The sequence below is a fragment of the Scyliorhinus canicula genome, chromosome 9 (assembly GCF_902713615.1).
Source record: "Scyliorhinus canicula chromosome 9, sScyCan1.1, whole genome shotgun sequence".
NCBI classification, from domain to species: domain Eukaryota; kingdom Metazoa; phylum Chordata; class Chondrichthyes; order Carcharhiniformes; family Scyliorhinidae; genus Scyliorhinus; species Scyliorhinus canicula.
In genome coordinates this window covers 31609843-31624605 of record NC_052154.1, presented here as the reverse complement: position 1 = coordinate 31624605, position 14763 = coordinate 31609843, and the positions used below count along the sequence as shown (strand labels likewise).

The window sequence follows — 14763 nt, the reverse complement described above, 5'->3', positions numbered from 1 at the left end:
CCCAATAACTGCATAGTTTGAGGGAGTAACAGAACCACATAGACCAAGAAAGTTTCAAGCTCACACACCAATCTGTGCTCTCAGTTCTTAGCCAGAACAGGAGGTACGAGGTACAACAACTAGCCTTAGCACTCCAGGGTTTCAGAGGGCATTTAAAAATCATCCACGACAGTAATTGAAAGACCCCCCCCCCCCCCCCAAATGATCTTCTCCCATGCGCTGCTGTGGGCCACGTGAATCAACAGTCACTTGGGTCAGATACCAAAGGGTAACAAGCACCATAGAACTGCCACTCAAGAATCATTGCCTCTGGAGAAAGTGAAGTGAACTGTATAAAACTGCAAACTAGTTGTCTTCTCAAATGAATTCCGAAGAATTACCCAGAACTTTAGTATCCAATTGTTTCATGTGCATTTAAAATCTGGTTTTAAACTGGATAAAATTAGAAGCTTTTAAAAGCTATGTAATTTAATTTTCAGTGAGAACATCCATTAACTAATTTTTAATTCTCAGTTAATAGTTACAATTCTGCTACTAATCAAACACGAAAACGAAACAGGAAATAACTGCATGGCAGTTTTTGTTCTTGCTGCTTTCATCAAATGATAAAATGGCCACATATTGAAAACAGAAAAGAATTGTAAACCTGCATAGCAATTATTGAAGGAAATGTGAAATACAGCAAGGCAATCTCAATTCAGCAAGATACAATTGCTTAGTTGTACTGTAGAAGTGAGTGGACAGACACAGAACCCAGTTTCTTTATGCCATTTAGCGCTGTCATTTCAATTATTATCAGACACTCAAGAATATCAGCTCCCACTTTGTTCAGCAATTCACAGGCGGCTGCTAGAGTACCTGTATCAAAGACAAATAACACAGGATTACATTTTGAAAATAAACATCTATAAAATTTGCACAAAATCAAGAATTTTTTGCTAACTTTCATACCTTGCTTTGAAATGCAGTTTTAAATCTCAAGCATGTACAGTATTCCTATGATAATAAAGTGTGGTTTTTCCACAGTACTTGGTAAATATAATGGCCCAGAATTTGGCAAGGTGGTTGGAGGGAAATGTGCATCATGCTGCCATTAGCCTTGCAAAGAATGCAACCTAGTGCTTAGATGCCCCATTCCAGCAAATTTCTGGGCCCATATTACTGTGGAAATGGAAAACACAAAGCTGGATCACGTACCTCCAGTTGCAAGTAAATCATCAATAACAATAACTTTCTGATTTGCTTGAACAACATCACGTTGCATCTCGACTTCGGCCTACGAGAGAAAATAAGCTTTCTCAGAAGAATGGCGACATTGACACTAAGATTGCAATATTTCACTTTTTAAAAAACCAGGATTATTATAGGAGGGATTACCTGTCCGTATTCCAAACTATAGCTGACAGACAAGGTTGGCCCTGGCAGCTTTCCTTTCTTTCGAACTGGCACAAAACCAATTCCAAATTTTTGTGCCAGAACTGGGCCAAAGAGGAATCCACGGGCATCTAACCCTGTGAAATTAAGAAGAAAGTTACTGTACCATGGCATTTAGCAGCTTTATTTATTTATTATAAATTTAGATTACCCGATTTAGACTACCCAAGGGTAGCACGGTAGTATAGTGATTAGCACAATTGTTTCATAGCTCCAGGGTCCCAGGTTCAATTCCCGGCTTGGGTCACTGTCTGTGTGGAGTCTGCACGTTCTTCCCGTGTGTGCGTGGGTTTCCTCTGGGTGCTCCAGTTTCCTCCCACAGTCCAAAGATGTGCAGGTTAGGTGGATTGGCCATGCTAAATTGCCCTTAGTGTCCAAAATTGCCCTTAGTGTTGGGTGGGGTTACTGGGTTATGGGGATGGGGTGGAGGTGTGGGCTTGGATAGGGTGCTCTTTCCAAGAGCCGGTGCAGACTCGATGGGCCGATTGGCCTCCTTCTGCACTGTAAATTCTATGATTCATTTTTCCCCCCAATTAAGGGGCAATTTAGTCAATCCACCGAGCCTGCACATCTTTGGGTTGTGGGTCAAAACCCACGCAAACACAGGGAGAGTGCAAATTCCACAAAGACAGTGACCCAGAGCCGGGATTGAACCTGGGACCTCGGTGCCGTGAGGCTGCAGGGCTAACCCACTGCGCCACCATGCTGCCCCTCGCATGTAATATTTTACAAACGATAAAGGACTTCAAACAACATTCCTACATAATTCATTGAAGGTAGGAGGCAATTTGGAAATATAGGTGGGGAACTAAGCTTCAGCTCTTGTCTATTAATAAATAATCTTGATCATCACAAGTAGGCATATACCGCAATAAATTTAGTGTGAAATTCCCCTAGTCGCCACATTCCGGTGCCTATACGGGCACACGGAGAATATCCAAATTCCTAACAGCACGTCTTTTGGGAACTGTGGGAGGAAACCCACACAGACATGGGGAGAACATGCAGACGCCGCACAGAGTGACCCAAACCAGGAATCGAACCTGGGACCCTGGAGCTGTGAGGCAACAATGCTACCCACTGTGCTACCATTACTGCTCTTACATTGGGTACCAAATCCAAGATTTTCTTGTCATGTTTACTATCCACTTGTTTTGTCTTTCCCCAAGTGTACACCAGTATAAATAAACAGATTTTATTTAGCTTTTCTACTTCTTCCTCTCTCCCACTCCTTACCCGAGGGCACTACAGTTGGGAAATAGCTTCACAGCTAGCAAGGCTAGTGCAGTACTGAGGAAGGTACCGAGGGTACTGCAGGACTGAGGAAGGTACCAAGGTCACAAGAGTGGACCTGCAGGCATGAAGGTGGTTTGAAGTGTGTATATTTCAATGCGAGGAGCATCAGGAATAAGGTTGATGAGCTTGAAGCATGGATTGGTACCTGGGACTACGATGTTGTGGCCATTACGGAGACATGGATAGAACAGTGGCAGGAATGGTTGTTGGAGGTTCCGGGATTTAGATGTTTCAGTAAGATTAGGGGAGGTGGTAAAGGAGGTGGAGGAGTAGCATTGTTAATCAAGGATAGTATAATGACTGCAGAAAGGCAGTTTGAGGAGGATCTGTCTACTGAGGTATTGTGGGCTGAAGTTAGAAATAGGAAAGGAGCGGTCACCTAATTACAATGCCTTTAGGCAAGAATTGGGGAGCATAAGATGGAAACAGGAACTGTCAGGGATAGGCACAATTGAGAGGTGGAGCTTGTTCAAAGGAGCAAATACTGCATGTCCTTGATATGTATGTCCCCGTCAGGCAGGGAGGAAATGCTCGAGTGAGGGAACCATGGTTTACAAAAGAGGTTGAATGTCTTGTCAAGAGGAAGAAGGGGGCTTATGTAAGGATGAGAAAACATTCAGTTAGGGCACTTGAGGGGTACAAGATAGCTAGGAAGGAGCTCAAGAAAAGGCTTAGGAGAGCTAGGAGGGGGCATGAGAAGTCCTTGGCAGGTAGGATCAAGGAAAACCCCAAGGCTTTTTACACTTAGGTGAGGAACAAAAGAATGACCAAGGTGAAGTTAGGGCCGGTCAAGGACAGTAGTGGGAATGTGTTTATGGAGTCTGAAGATATAGGAGAAGCCCTAAATGAATACTTTTCTTCAGTGTTCACAAAGGAGAGGAGCCATGTTGTTGAGGAGGATAGTACGATACAGGCTGGTAGGCTGGAGGAGGTAGATATACGGAAGGAATGTGTTAGAAATTGAGAAGCCAGAGGATAGATATGTCCTCTGGACCTAATGGGATATATCCTAAGATTCTTTGGGAGGCGAGGGATGAGATTGCAGAGCCTTTGGCTTTGATCTTTATGTCCTCACTGTCTTTGGGAATAGTGCCAGAAGACTGGAGAGAGGCAAATGTCCCCTTGTTCAAGAAAGGGAATAGGTATAACCCTGGGAATTATAGGCTGGTTAGTCTCACTTCGGTCATAGGTAAATTATTGGAAAGGGTCCTGAGGGATAGGATTTATAATCATTTGGAAAGATATAGCTTAATCCAGGAAAGTCAGCACGGATTTGTGAGGGGTAAGTCTTGCCTCACAAGTTTGACTGTATTCTATGAGGAAGTAACTAAGTACATAAATGAAGGTAGAGCAGTTGATGTTGTATACATGGATCTTAGTAAGGCGTTTGATAAGGTGCCCCATGGCGGCTCATGCAGAAAGTAAGGAGGCTTGGCATAGAGGGAGATTTGGCTGATTGGATCAGTAACTGGCTATCACATAGAATGCAGAGGGTGGTGGTAGATGGTAAATTTTCACCCTGGAGCCCAGTCACCAGCAGTGTACCACAGGGATCAGTGCCGGGTCCTCTGCTATTTGTGATTTTTATCAATGAGGATGGAGTTGAAGGTTGGGTTAGTAAATTTGCTTATTACACCAAAATTGGTGGAGTAGTGGATAATATGGAGGGCTGTTGTCGGCTGCAAAGAGACATTGATAGGATGCAGAGATAGGCTGAAAAGTGGCAGGTGGAGTTTAACCCTGACAAGTGTGAGGTTATTCATTTTGGTAGGACAAATTTGAATGCGAATTACAGGGTTAACAGCAGGGTTCTGAAGAATGTGGAGGAGCAGAGAGATCTCGGAGTTCATGTCCACAGATCTCTGAAGGTTGCCACCCAAGTGGATAGAGCCGTGAAGAAGGCCTATAGTGTGTTAGCATTTATTAACCGGGGGATTGAGTTTAAGAGCTGTGAGGTTATGCTGCAACTGTACAAGACCTTGGTTCAACCACATTTGGAGTATTGTGTGTAGTTCTGGTCACCTCATTATAGGAAGGATGTGGAAGCATTGGAAAGGGTGCAAAGGAGATTTACCAGGATGCTGTCTGGATTGGAGGGTAGGTCTTATGAGGAAAGGTTGAGGGAGATAGGGCTTTTCTCATTGGAGCGAAGGAGGATGAGAGGTGACTTAATTGAGGTGTATATGATGATGAGAGGGATAGATAGAGTGGACATTCAGCGACTGTTTTCTCAGGTGGATATAACTGTCACACGGGGGCATAACTATAAGGTTCATGGTGGAAGATATAGGAGGGATGTCAGAGGTAGGTTCTTTACTCAGAGACTGGTTGGAGCGTGGAACGCACTCCCAGCTATGGTAGTGGAGTTGGACACTTTAGGAACTTTCAAGCGGTTATTGGATAGGCATATGGAGTGCACTAGAATGATTGGGAGTAGGTTGATTTGATCTTAGTTTCAGACTAATTCGGCACAACATCGTGGGCCAAAGGGCCTGTACAGTTCTATGTTCTATAAGGCTCCATTACCTCACTGGTGGTTTCATCCACTAGGCCAGTGGATTAACCGGTCTCAGCACTGCCTATTAAAGAGTCTAATGACACTCATTACCCAGACTACGAGATAGGCATAGAGCTGGTATGAGAAGACAGTCATCTTTGTGCTTTACTCTTGGAAGGATCTCCCAAATTCCTCTGCCTCTAAAAAAGTTCCAATTTAAAGGACAATTTAATGCAACTCCCTGAGAGACTTACCGACAATTAAATCAATCTGGGGAAATGTATTTCTCAAATGATCTTCAAAGAGGTCAATAACTGCACTGAAGGCTTTGGGGTGATACAAAAGAGGGAAGATGTCTCTGAAAAAAAGAGAGAGTGCAAAGTTATTATATAAAATGTATTTACATGTAGAAACACTGGCAATTTATGTGTCCCTAGGAGTGGTTAGAGGAATTGGCAGCTTTGGAGACATTTCAGTAACTTTAAATCTCAGGAGTAATGTAATATCATAATGGGTTAAAGGAAAACCAACACTTACAAATTACTGACAGCAGGCAGCTACTGTTCTTCTATTTTCCACACAACATTAAAGTTGCTGAATACGAGCAATCGGAGAGAAACTTAATTTTTTAATTATTTTATCTACACCTTAAAGCACATTTATTCCATCAACTGACCAAAAAGAAAAAATCACCAAACTAGCTATTGCCTGGAACTATGGGATTCATATTGGATTCCAATTTATGGAAGGGATGTAAACATCCCAAAGGTGTTAACATTGAGACACCGTTTTCTCTCTCACTTACAGAAAAGAGACAGAAGAGCATAACCAAGATAATACCAATCCTAAAGTCTTTAGTTATAAAATGGGCACAATTCTCTGGCCGCGTTGCGCTCGAACGAGAGCACAACATGGCTGGAGAATCCTGGGAGAGCCGGCAGCCTCCGCATCTTGCGGGATTCACCCAAGGGGCAGGACCAAATGGCGCTCGCGGACATTGGTCTTAAACCTACTTACCGAAGATACTCTAGCCTCCCACAATTCTCTGGCCTCCCCAGGGAGGCTGCAGCCAGGTGCCAATCAGTGCTGGTCCACAAGAACGTAGAACAGCACCTGGGGGGTCTCCCAGACAATCAGAGACCCTTGGGTAGTCAGGATTGCCTCCTGGAATGTGGGCACATTGGCATTGCCCAGGTGGCACTGGCAAGGTGCCCAGGTGGCACTGCCAAGCTGGCAGGGGCACTGCCTGGGTAACAGGGTACGGTTGCCCAGTTGACAGCCAAGGGTCGAAGAGGTGGGGTATGCAGAGCAGGGAAGTAGGGGCTCTGGGTTGGGGTGGGGGGTTATGGTTAGGGGTCCTGGAAGCGATGGGGTGCTGTCAGGGAGCTTGGGGGGGGGGGCACAGGGACCCCATAGCAGGGTGTTCCACACCTGGGGAAGTGCCCATGTTTGTGGGGAGACCCAGAAGCTCACTTAGAGATCGGGGCACACTTTCAAAATGGCAGCCCGATTTAAGAGTTCAGCTCTCCCATGCGTAAAATTTTTTTTAAGCGTGGGCTAAACTGGTGAGCAACTCCCGAGGGCCCAAAAAAGTGACTACGTGCCATTGGCTAGTGGTGGGGAACTCACCAGCAGAGCCTGTGGGAAACTCCCCTGAAAAAGAAAAATGAAAATAGACATTTTTTCAGAGAACCGCGCCCAAGGACTGAAAGACTCTTGGGTAAAGTAGCACCGTGGTTATAACATTTATTGGGCTCGCAACTCTGAGGGTGTGATTTTTTGTCATTATTAAATTGTGCCACTGTATAAAATTACCAAATTTGAATCAATAAATTTGTATCTTTTAAAAAGGTCAGGGAAAAGTTAATCATGAAACCTGCACCAGGCTCATGTACAAACACACCAGGTTTATCTGTACCTTGCTCAGTAAGTGCCATGTCTACACTCCCAATCCACAGAATTACTAGAAGCTCGTCTTCCACGAGGGTAATAAACAAATTAAAAACAATTAAAGAAGCTGGCCATAGTGGTGGTCAATTAAGTCAGTAATTAGAGTGCATAAATCTTTCAACAAAAGAACGAAGGGTGAGATTAGAAGTTTAAAAAAAGAATATGCAAATTGAATACCTGATCAGAAACAGGGGTTGGATTCTCCCCTACCCAGCGGGGCGGGGGGTCCCGGCGGGATGGAGTGGCGTGAACTACTCTGGCGTCAGGCCGCCCCAAAGGTGCGGATTTCTCCGCACCTTTAGGGGCCAAGCCCCAACCTTGAGGGGGCTAGGCCCGCGCCGGAGTGGTTGGCGCCCTGCCGACCGGCGGGAAAGGCCTTTGGCGCCACGCCAGCCGGGGCCGAAAGGACTTCGCCGGCCAGCGGAAGTACGCGCATGCGCCGAAGCATCAGTGGCTACGGATGTCATCCCCGCGCATGCGCAGGGGAGGGGGTCACTTCCGCGTCCGCCATTGTGAAGGCTATGGCCAACGTGGAAGGAAGAGTGCCCCCACGGCACAGGTCCGCCCGCACATCGGTGGACCCCGATCGCGGGCCAGGCCACCGTGGGGTCACCCCCCGGGGCCAGATTGCCCCCCCCCCCCCCCCCCCGCCGAGGACCCCGGAGCCTGCCGCCGGTAAGGGAGGCGCTTTGATTCACGCCGGCGGGACCAGCATTACAGCAGCAGGACTTCGGCCCATCGCGGGCCGGAGAATCGCCGGGGGGTGCCTGTCGACAGGCACTGCGCAATTCCCGCCCAATCTCTGGTGCCGGAGGCTTCAGGAGACGGCAGGGTGGGATTCACGCGCTCCCCCGGCGATTCTCCGACCCGGCGGGGGTGGAGGTCAGAGAATCCAGCCCCAGAAGTGGAAGCAGAAGGCAAGTTGGATTAAGCTGGAAACATTTAAAAGAAAAAAGGGTTTTTAAAAAGTGAAGTATTATGGGGAGCACGGTGGGTGGCACTGCAGCTTCACGGCACCGAGGTCTCAGGTTCAATCCCGGCCCTGGATCACTGTCGTGTGGAGTTTGCACATTCTCCCCATGTTTGCGTGGGTTTTGCCCCCACAATCGAAAGATGTGCAAGGCAGGTGATTTGTCCATGCTAAATTGTCCCTTAATTAGAAAAAATTAATTGGGTACGCCAAATTTTTTTTAAAATTGAAGTGTCAAAGAATCTGCACAGTTACTGACCACTTTACCATGCTGTAACATTTTACTGACCACTTTACCATGCTGTAACATTTCGTGGTTCTACTCCTCTCACATAGCAACTGCCATCTACTCAACTGATTTAGTTTAGTTAACCCTATTTTGCCCAATCACCATCATCTTCATCTCCAGCCCACACCACTTCATTCATTCCATCTCCATCTGTCGCCTTCCTTTCAAATTTCTATCAATGCCACTTTGAAACTAGTTAGTAGATTGTATGCAACAGTCAACAGTCATGCAACCCAAGCAGTCCCGTACCATGATTCAAAGATCAACATTTATTGGCAAAATCTGCAGACGAGTCCACCCTGCTACTTTGTTGGGAAAAAAAGAACAGAATCCAGATAAAAGTGGAGTACTTTCAATGGTTTTATTACACTGTTTCAACTAGGTTTGATTTTAGTTCTTTGAAACTTCTGTACGGCGACAAGACAATCTCCAAAGTATTTTTATAAATCTCTAATCTGACAGAAACTAAGGGCAATTGAATTCCACTTAAGGGTATGCTGTTAAAACAGCTTCAGAACACAATCTGCACTCGGTTCCTGATGCTTGTCATTTTAACACAGGACGTAGGAACAGGAGCTGGTCAATTAGCTCAGAGTCTGTTCTGCCATTAACTGAGCACTTTCTTTTTTTTTAAAAAAAAGATTGGATGAGGCACCAGCCAGAGACATGAAGGTCCGATGGATTCTTTCAAGCCAGAACTGAACCAGTGACCCAAGGATGTCAGCTTTAATCATCTACAGTCCTCTGCTGTACCAGCTGAGCTACCGAAGGATAGACCAAATTAAGATGGCATAACATGGCAATTCCCACCCAGCAGTCAACCTGCCAGTGCACTGAAAGAACTAGTTAATTGAGATAGTTAGATTATAGGGATCTCTTGTGTGTAATCATGTTGTCTGGATACTGTGGAGCGTTTGTATCTTCCAGACAGCGGTGATGGATAAACAAAAACAAAAAACAAAATATTTTAGTAAGGAGCTTGCAAGGGGACCAGAGTAAAATGAAGACTGCAGTATCTGAGATAAAATGGTGAAATACTCACCAACCCCATCTAAAATTATTTTGAAATTGAACACAGCGGCAAAACACTGAACGTAGACTGTGACTTTGACTTCCAAAGCCAGATATTTAAAGCTACATCTTTACATTAGAGTGGATTTCTAAAATGTCTAAATGCTTGTTACATAATGTGACTACAAACTGCGAAGTGTCCCTGATGTGTTGGGTGCTCTGGATCCGTGGAACACATACAGGCCACCGACACTTAAAATAGTACAACACTATTTTATTAAACTACAAACTTTTGAACATACTTTGACTGTGGGTTAACACAATGTTAGATTAAACTAAAGACCTGTGCCTATCCTAACCAGTCTAATCACTCAGCCAGCACATGGTGAGGATCTGTGCTGTAAGCTGTAAGCTCTGTCCTTCTGAGAGGCTGCATCCCGAATGAGCGGGAAAACTGATGCCCTCTGTCTTTATAGTGAGTGTGCTCTAACTGGTGATTGGTTGCGGTGTTATGCATGTTGATTGGTCCTACTGTATATCCATCAGTGTGTGTGTCTGCACCATGATATACTGGTGAATATTATGACAGTCCCAAGTGTTATTGTCCATCAGTTAGTTGTTAACTGTATTGAGGGGGTGGGTATTAATTTGGATTCACCCGTGCAGATTTAATGATGGATTGTTGGTAGAGGTGCATGGTTTGCAATGTACCCTTTTTTTTAGCTTTAGTGATATGTAGCATGGACAAATTGGGCCAAAGGGCCTGTTTTCATGCTGTAAATCTCTATGACTAAGTGATGTGGCAACGCTGCCTCATGACAGGAGCACATACTTCCCCTTCCCTGAAAGATGGGTTTAGTGACAAATCAGTGACAGATTACTCAGCTTCCAGTTACAAATTTTATTAGTTGAATGTGGTATCACAAATACCACCCAGTTGCCAAATGGATTGGAACGCATGTTCCCACAGCATTAGTCTGAGCCTCTGATTACTAGTCCAGTGACATTACCAGCGAATCCCCTAGAGGAAATACAGCATGGAATTGATGAGTAAATTGTGTTCAACTAATTTGATTCTGTTTTTTTGATGAACTAACAGGGGGTGGATGAAGGCAGTGACGTTGCATATATAGATGACTTGTTTAATAGGATACTGCGCAGGCTTGGGAGGGCCGAAGGGCCTGTTCCTGTGCTGTATTGTTCTAGTATTACAAATCAGGCTTATTAGCAGAATGAAAACCCAGGAGATTAATAGGGCAACACATTGGCTCAGTGTATAAAAAACTGTGATGAATTACTTTTGTGCTCAGGAGGGAGGTACACAATGGAGTTACCCAGGGTTCAGTTCTAGGACCACTATTATTTTTATTATACACTAATGACATGGGCTTGAGAGGCACACGGTAAAATTTTGAAATGTGTTGATAACACAAAACTTGGAAGCGTAGTAAATGGGGAGGACGTTGGCAATAGTTATCAATACAGCAAACGGACTCATGGAATGATGAAAAAGATTAAATCAACACAAAAGTACAAGGTTATATATTTTAGTCGGAAGAATGAAAGCTAGTTGGTACAAGAAACGAAAGACCCAAGGGTGCTTGTGTATTTGCAGGTGGAAGATTAGATTAACAAAAAACAGTTAATGAAGCACATGGGATTTACAAATACAGAGTACAGAAGTTAGGACATTATCATGCTAAATGTATATATAAACACAAGACTGGTTTGATCTCAGACAGAGAACGGTGCCCCATTCTGGCAGAAACTCTGAAGGCTTCGGAGACAGTGCAGGTGAGATTTACAAGAATGGTCCCAGGGCTGAAGGGTCCTACAACAGCAGAAGGGTCAATGACACTTAATTTCAAAATCACTGCCAAACAAACCAGCGACATCAGAAGAGTCAATGAAAGAGGTTATAGATTGGAGGTGGTTGACCAAAGGACCAAACACAGCATTGGGAAAAACATTTTTGTTTGGATTTGGAATGCATTGCCTGTTGGGACAGTAGCTACATGTTCAATTGTAGTCTTCAAAAGAAAAAGAAATGTAAGTACTGGGAAGGAGAAAAATTGCAGGAAACAGGATTGGATGGCACAAACCCTGGTGCAGATTGACAGTCTAAAACGAATCTCCTGCAGTGCACTACTATTTAAATGACCTTAGCTACAACAAAAAAGTGAACATTGCATATGACATATTGGATTCTTGACAAAGGGTCATCAAACTTAAACATTAATCCAGTTTCTCTCTCCAGTTGCTCCAAACCTGTTTTGTATATTTCAGACCAGCAATTTTATTTTTAAACTCAGGTAATGAAGTTGTCCTTGAATTCCCTATTGGATTGATTTGTGACTGTCATGACTGTAGCTTTTGTTTAGATCTCCCGAGAAAGTGGAAACATCTTCACCACACCCACTTTGCAAAACCCTGCACTGCAGCTGGCCAATTTACTGACTTCACATTTCTCAGTCTCAGATACACTGAGACTGGGCAGAGATAAGAGGTACATTTGGAAGGAAGTCAGTCTTGTTTTCCTATTAACCTGTCCTCTAGAGTTGATCGTTTCCACAATGGTGTAATCAGGAGTTAGGAAATTACACTTCCAAGTTTTTGCACAACAGATCCCCCCCACATTACTTGACCGAGTGCCCATGCTGCAGGAGCTGATCAATGCTGGACCAAATGCCCATGCTGCAGGAGCTGATCAATGCTGGACCAAATGCCCATGCTGCAGGAGCTGATCAATGCTGGACCGAGTGCCCATGCTGCAGGAGCTGATCAATGCTGGACCGAGTGCCCATGCTGCAGGAGCTGATCAATGCTGGACCGAGTGCCCATGCTGCAGGAGCTGATCAATGCTGGACCGAGTGCCCATGCTGCAGGAGCTGATCAATGCTGGACCGAGTGCCCATGCTGCAGGAGCTGATCAATGCTGGACCGAGTGCCCATGCTGCAGGAGCTGATCAATGCTGGACCGAGTGCCCATGCTGCAGGAGCTGATCAATGCTGGACCGAGTGCCCATGCTGCAGGAGCTGATCAATGCTGGACCGAGTGCCCATGCTGCAGGAGCTGATCAATGCTGGACCGAGTGCCCATGCTGCAGGAGCTGATCAATGCTGGACCAAATGCCCATGCTGCAGGAGCTGATCAATGCTGGACCGAGTGCCCATGCTGCAGGAGCTGATCAATGCTGGACAGAGTGCCCATGCTGCAGGAGCTGATCAATGCTGGACCGAGTGCCCATGCTGCAGGAGCTGATCAATGCTGGACCGAGTGCCCATGCTGCAGGAGCTGATCAATGCTGGACCGAGTGCCCATGCTGCAGGAGCTGATCAATGCTGGACCGAGTGCCCATGCTGCAGGAGCTGATCAATGCTGGACCGAGTGCCCATGCTGCAGGAGCTGATCAATGCTGGACAGAGTGCCTATGCTGCAGGAGCTGATCAATGCTGGACCGAGTGCCCATGCTGCAGGAGCTGATCAATGCTGGACCAAATGCCCATGCTGCAGGAGCTGATCAATGCTGGACCGAGTGCCCATGCTGCAGGAGCTGATCAATGCTGGACCGAGTGCCCATGCTGCAGGAGCTGATCAATGCTGGACCGAGTGCCCATGCTGCAGGAGCTGATCAATGCTGGACCAAGTGCCCATGCTGCAGGAGCTGATCAATGCTGGACCGAGTGCCCATGCAGCAGGAGCTGATCAATGCTGGACAGAGTGCCCATGCTGCAGGAGCTGATCAATGCTGGACCGAGTGCCCATGCTGCAGGAGCTGATCAATGCTGGACCGAGTGCCCATGCTGCAGGAGCTGATCAATGCTGGACAGAGTGCCCATGCTGCAGGAGCTGATCAATGCTGGACAGAGTGCCCATGCTGCAGGAGCTGATCAATGCTGGACAGAGTGCCCATGCTGCAGGAGCTGATCAATGCTGGACCGAGTGCCCATGCTGCAGGAGCTGATCAATGCTGGACCAAATGCCCATGCTGCAGGAGCTGATCAATGCTGGACCAAATGCCCATGCGGCAGGAGCTGATCAATGCTGGACCGAGTGCCCATGCTGCAGGAGCTAATCAATGCTGGACCAAATGCCCATGCTGCAGGAGCTGATCAATGCTGGACCGAGTGCCCATGCTGCAGGAGCTGATCAATGCTGGACCGAGTGCCCATGCTGCAGGAGCTGATCAATGCTGGACAGAGTGCCCATGCTGCAGGAGCTGATCAATGCTGGACCAAATGCCCATGCTGCAGGAGCTGATCAATGCTGGACCGAGCGCCCATGCTTGCAGGAGCTGATCAATGCTGGACCGAGTGCCCATGCTGCAGGAGCTGATCAATGCTGAACCAAATGCTCATGCTGCAGGAGCTGATCAATGCTGGACCGAGTGCCCATGCTGCAGGAGCTGATCAATGCTGGACCGAGCGCCCATGCTTGCAGGAGCTGATCAATGCAGACCCAAAAGTACTTAAAGCCCCCTCAGCAGAGGTTATTTTTGCAGTTCCTCAAAGAGTCCGACTGCCAGGCCACATGTATCGTTAGAAAGGAGTGATGGGGAGAAGACAGGGGAAACTCACCGGAACAGGATGCCCTGGATGGGGAAGTCAGGATAACACTTGATGCTGTTGCGCACCAGTTGTAGCTTCTCTTCCAGCGATTGCGACTCGGAACACATTGCCACACCGTTTTCTATAAACACAGTCTGAGAATCAGCCCTCACGCACCCAACTCCCCTTCCGGACACCAGCTTTTATTCATGCCGAGCGGAACAGGCCACCCCTAAACTGGGGGCGTGGCGTATATGGACGGTCTGGCCCGACCGCCCCAGCCGTTTGCCACGATTGGTGGCCCAAACTAATGGGCGGTGCGGCGGATCGGGCTCCTTGCATCTATTAAAGGGGAGGTGCACACATGGCGTTGTGTGGGCTTACAGCTCGAAACTGCATTGATTATTGACAGGGTCACATCTTCTAAGTCAAATCCTTTAACCTTTGGATGTTTGAACATTTTTATTTCACAATTAATTGTTAATTCATGATGCATGGACAAGGTATCAATTCTGTTTTTATTTCACAAGGTTAACCAGTGCATGAACTGCAAACAAGCAAAAATAGTTTAGCCATGGAGCTCAGAATTTCTCTGAACCTGTCAATAATTTAAAGATTGAGAGATATAGCTGTTGTTGAAAGTAAGCTAAAATGTTATATGTTGGGGGCGGCCCGGTGGCACAGTGGTTAGTACTATTGCTTCACAGCTCCAGGGTTCTAGGTTTGGGGTCACTGTCTGTGCGGAGTCTGTACGTTCTCCCCGTGTCA

The 14763-nt window shown here is 46.3% G+C and overlaps 1 protein-coding gene across 1 annotated transcript; it reads right to left on the bottom strand.

The window, feature by feature from the left end:
• Window positions 1–450: 450 nt before the first annotated feature.
• On the bottom strand, window positions 451–14265 carry aprt (adenine phosphoribosyltransferase). The gene is made up of 5 exons (XM_038806433.1): window positions 14026–14265; window positions 5482–5585; window positions 1378–1511; window positions 1198–1276; window positions 451–858 (listed from the first exon to the last, which is right to left on the bottom strand). Exons 1-5 carry the CDS (start codon window positions 14121–14123, stop codon window positions 716–718), a joined length of 558 nt encoding a protein of 185 aa, XP_038662361.1. The 5' UTR covers window positions 14124–14265; the 3' UTR covers window positions 451–715.
• Between the last annotated feature and the right edge of the window lie 498 nt (window positions 14266–14763).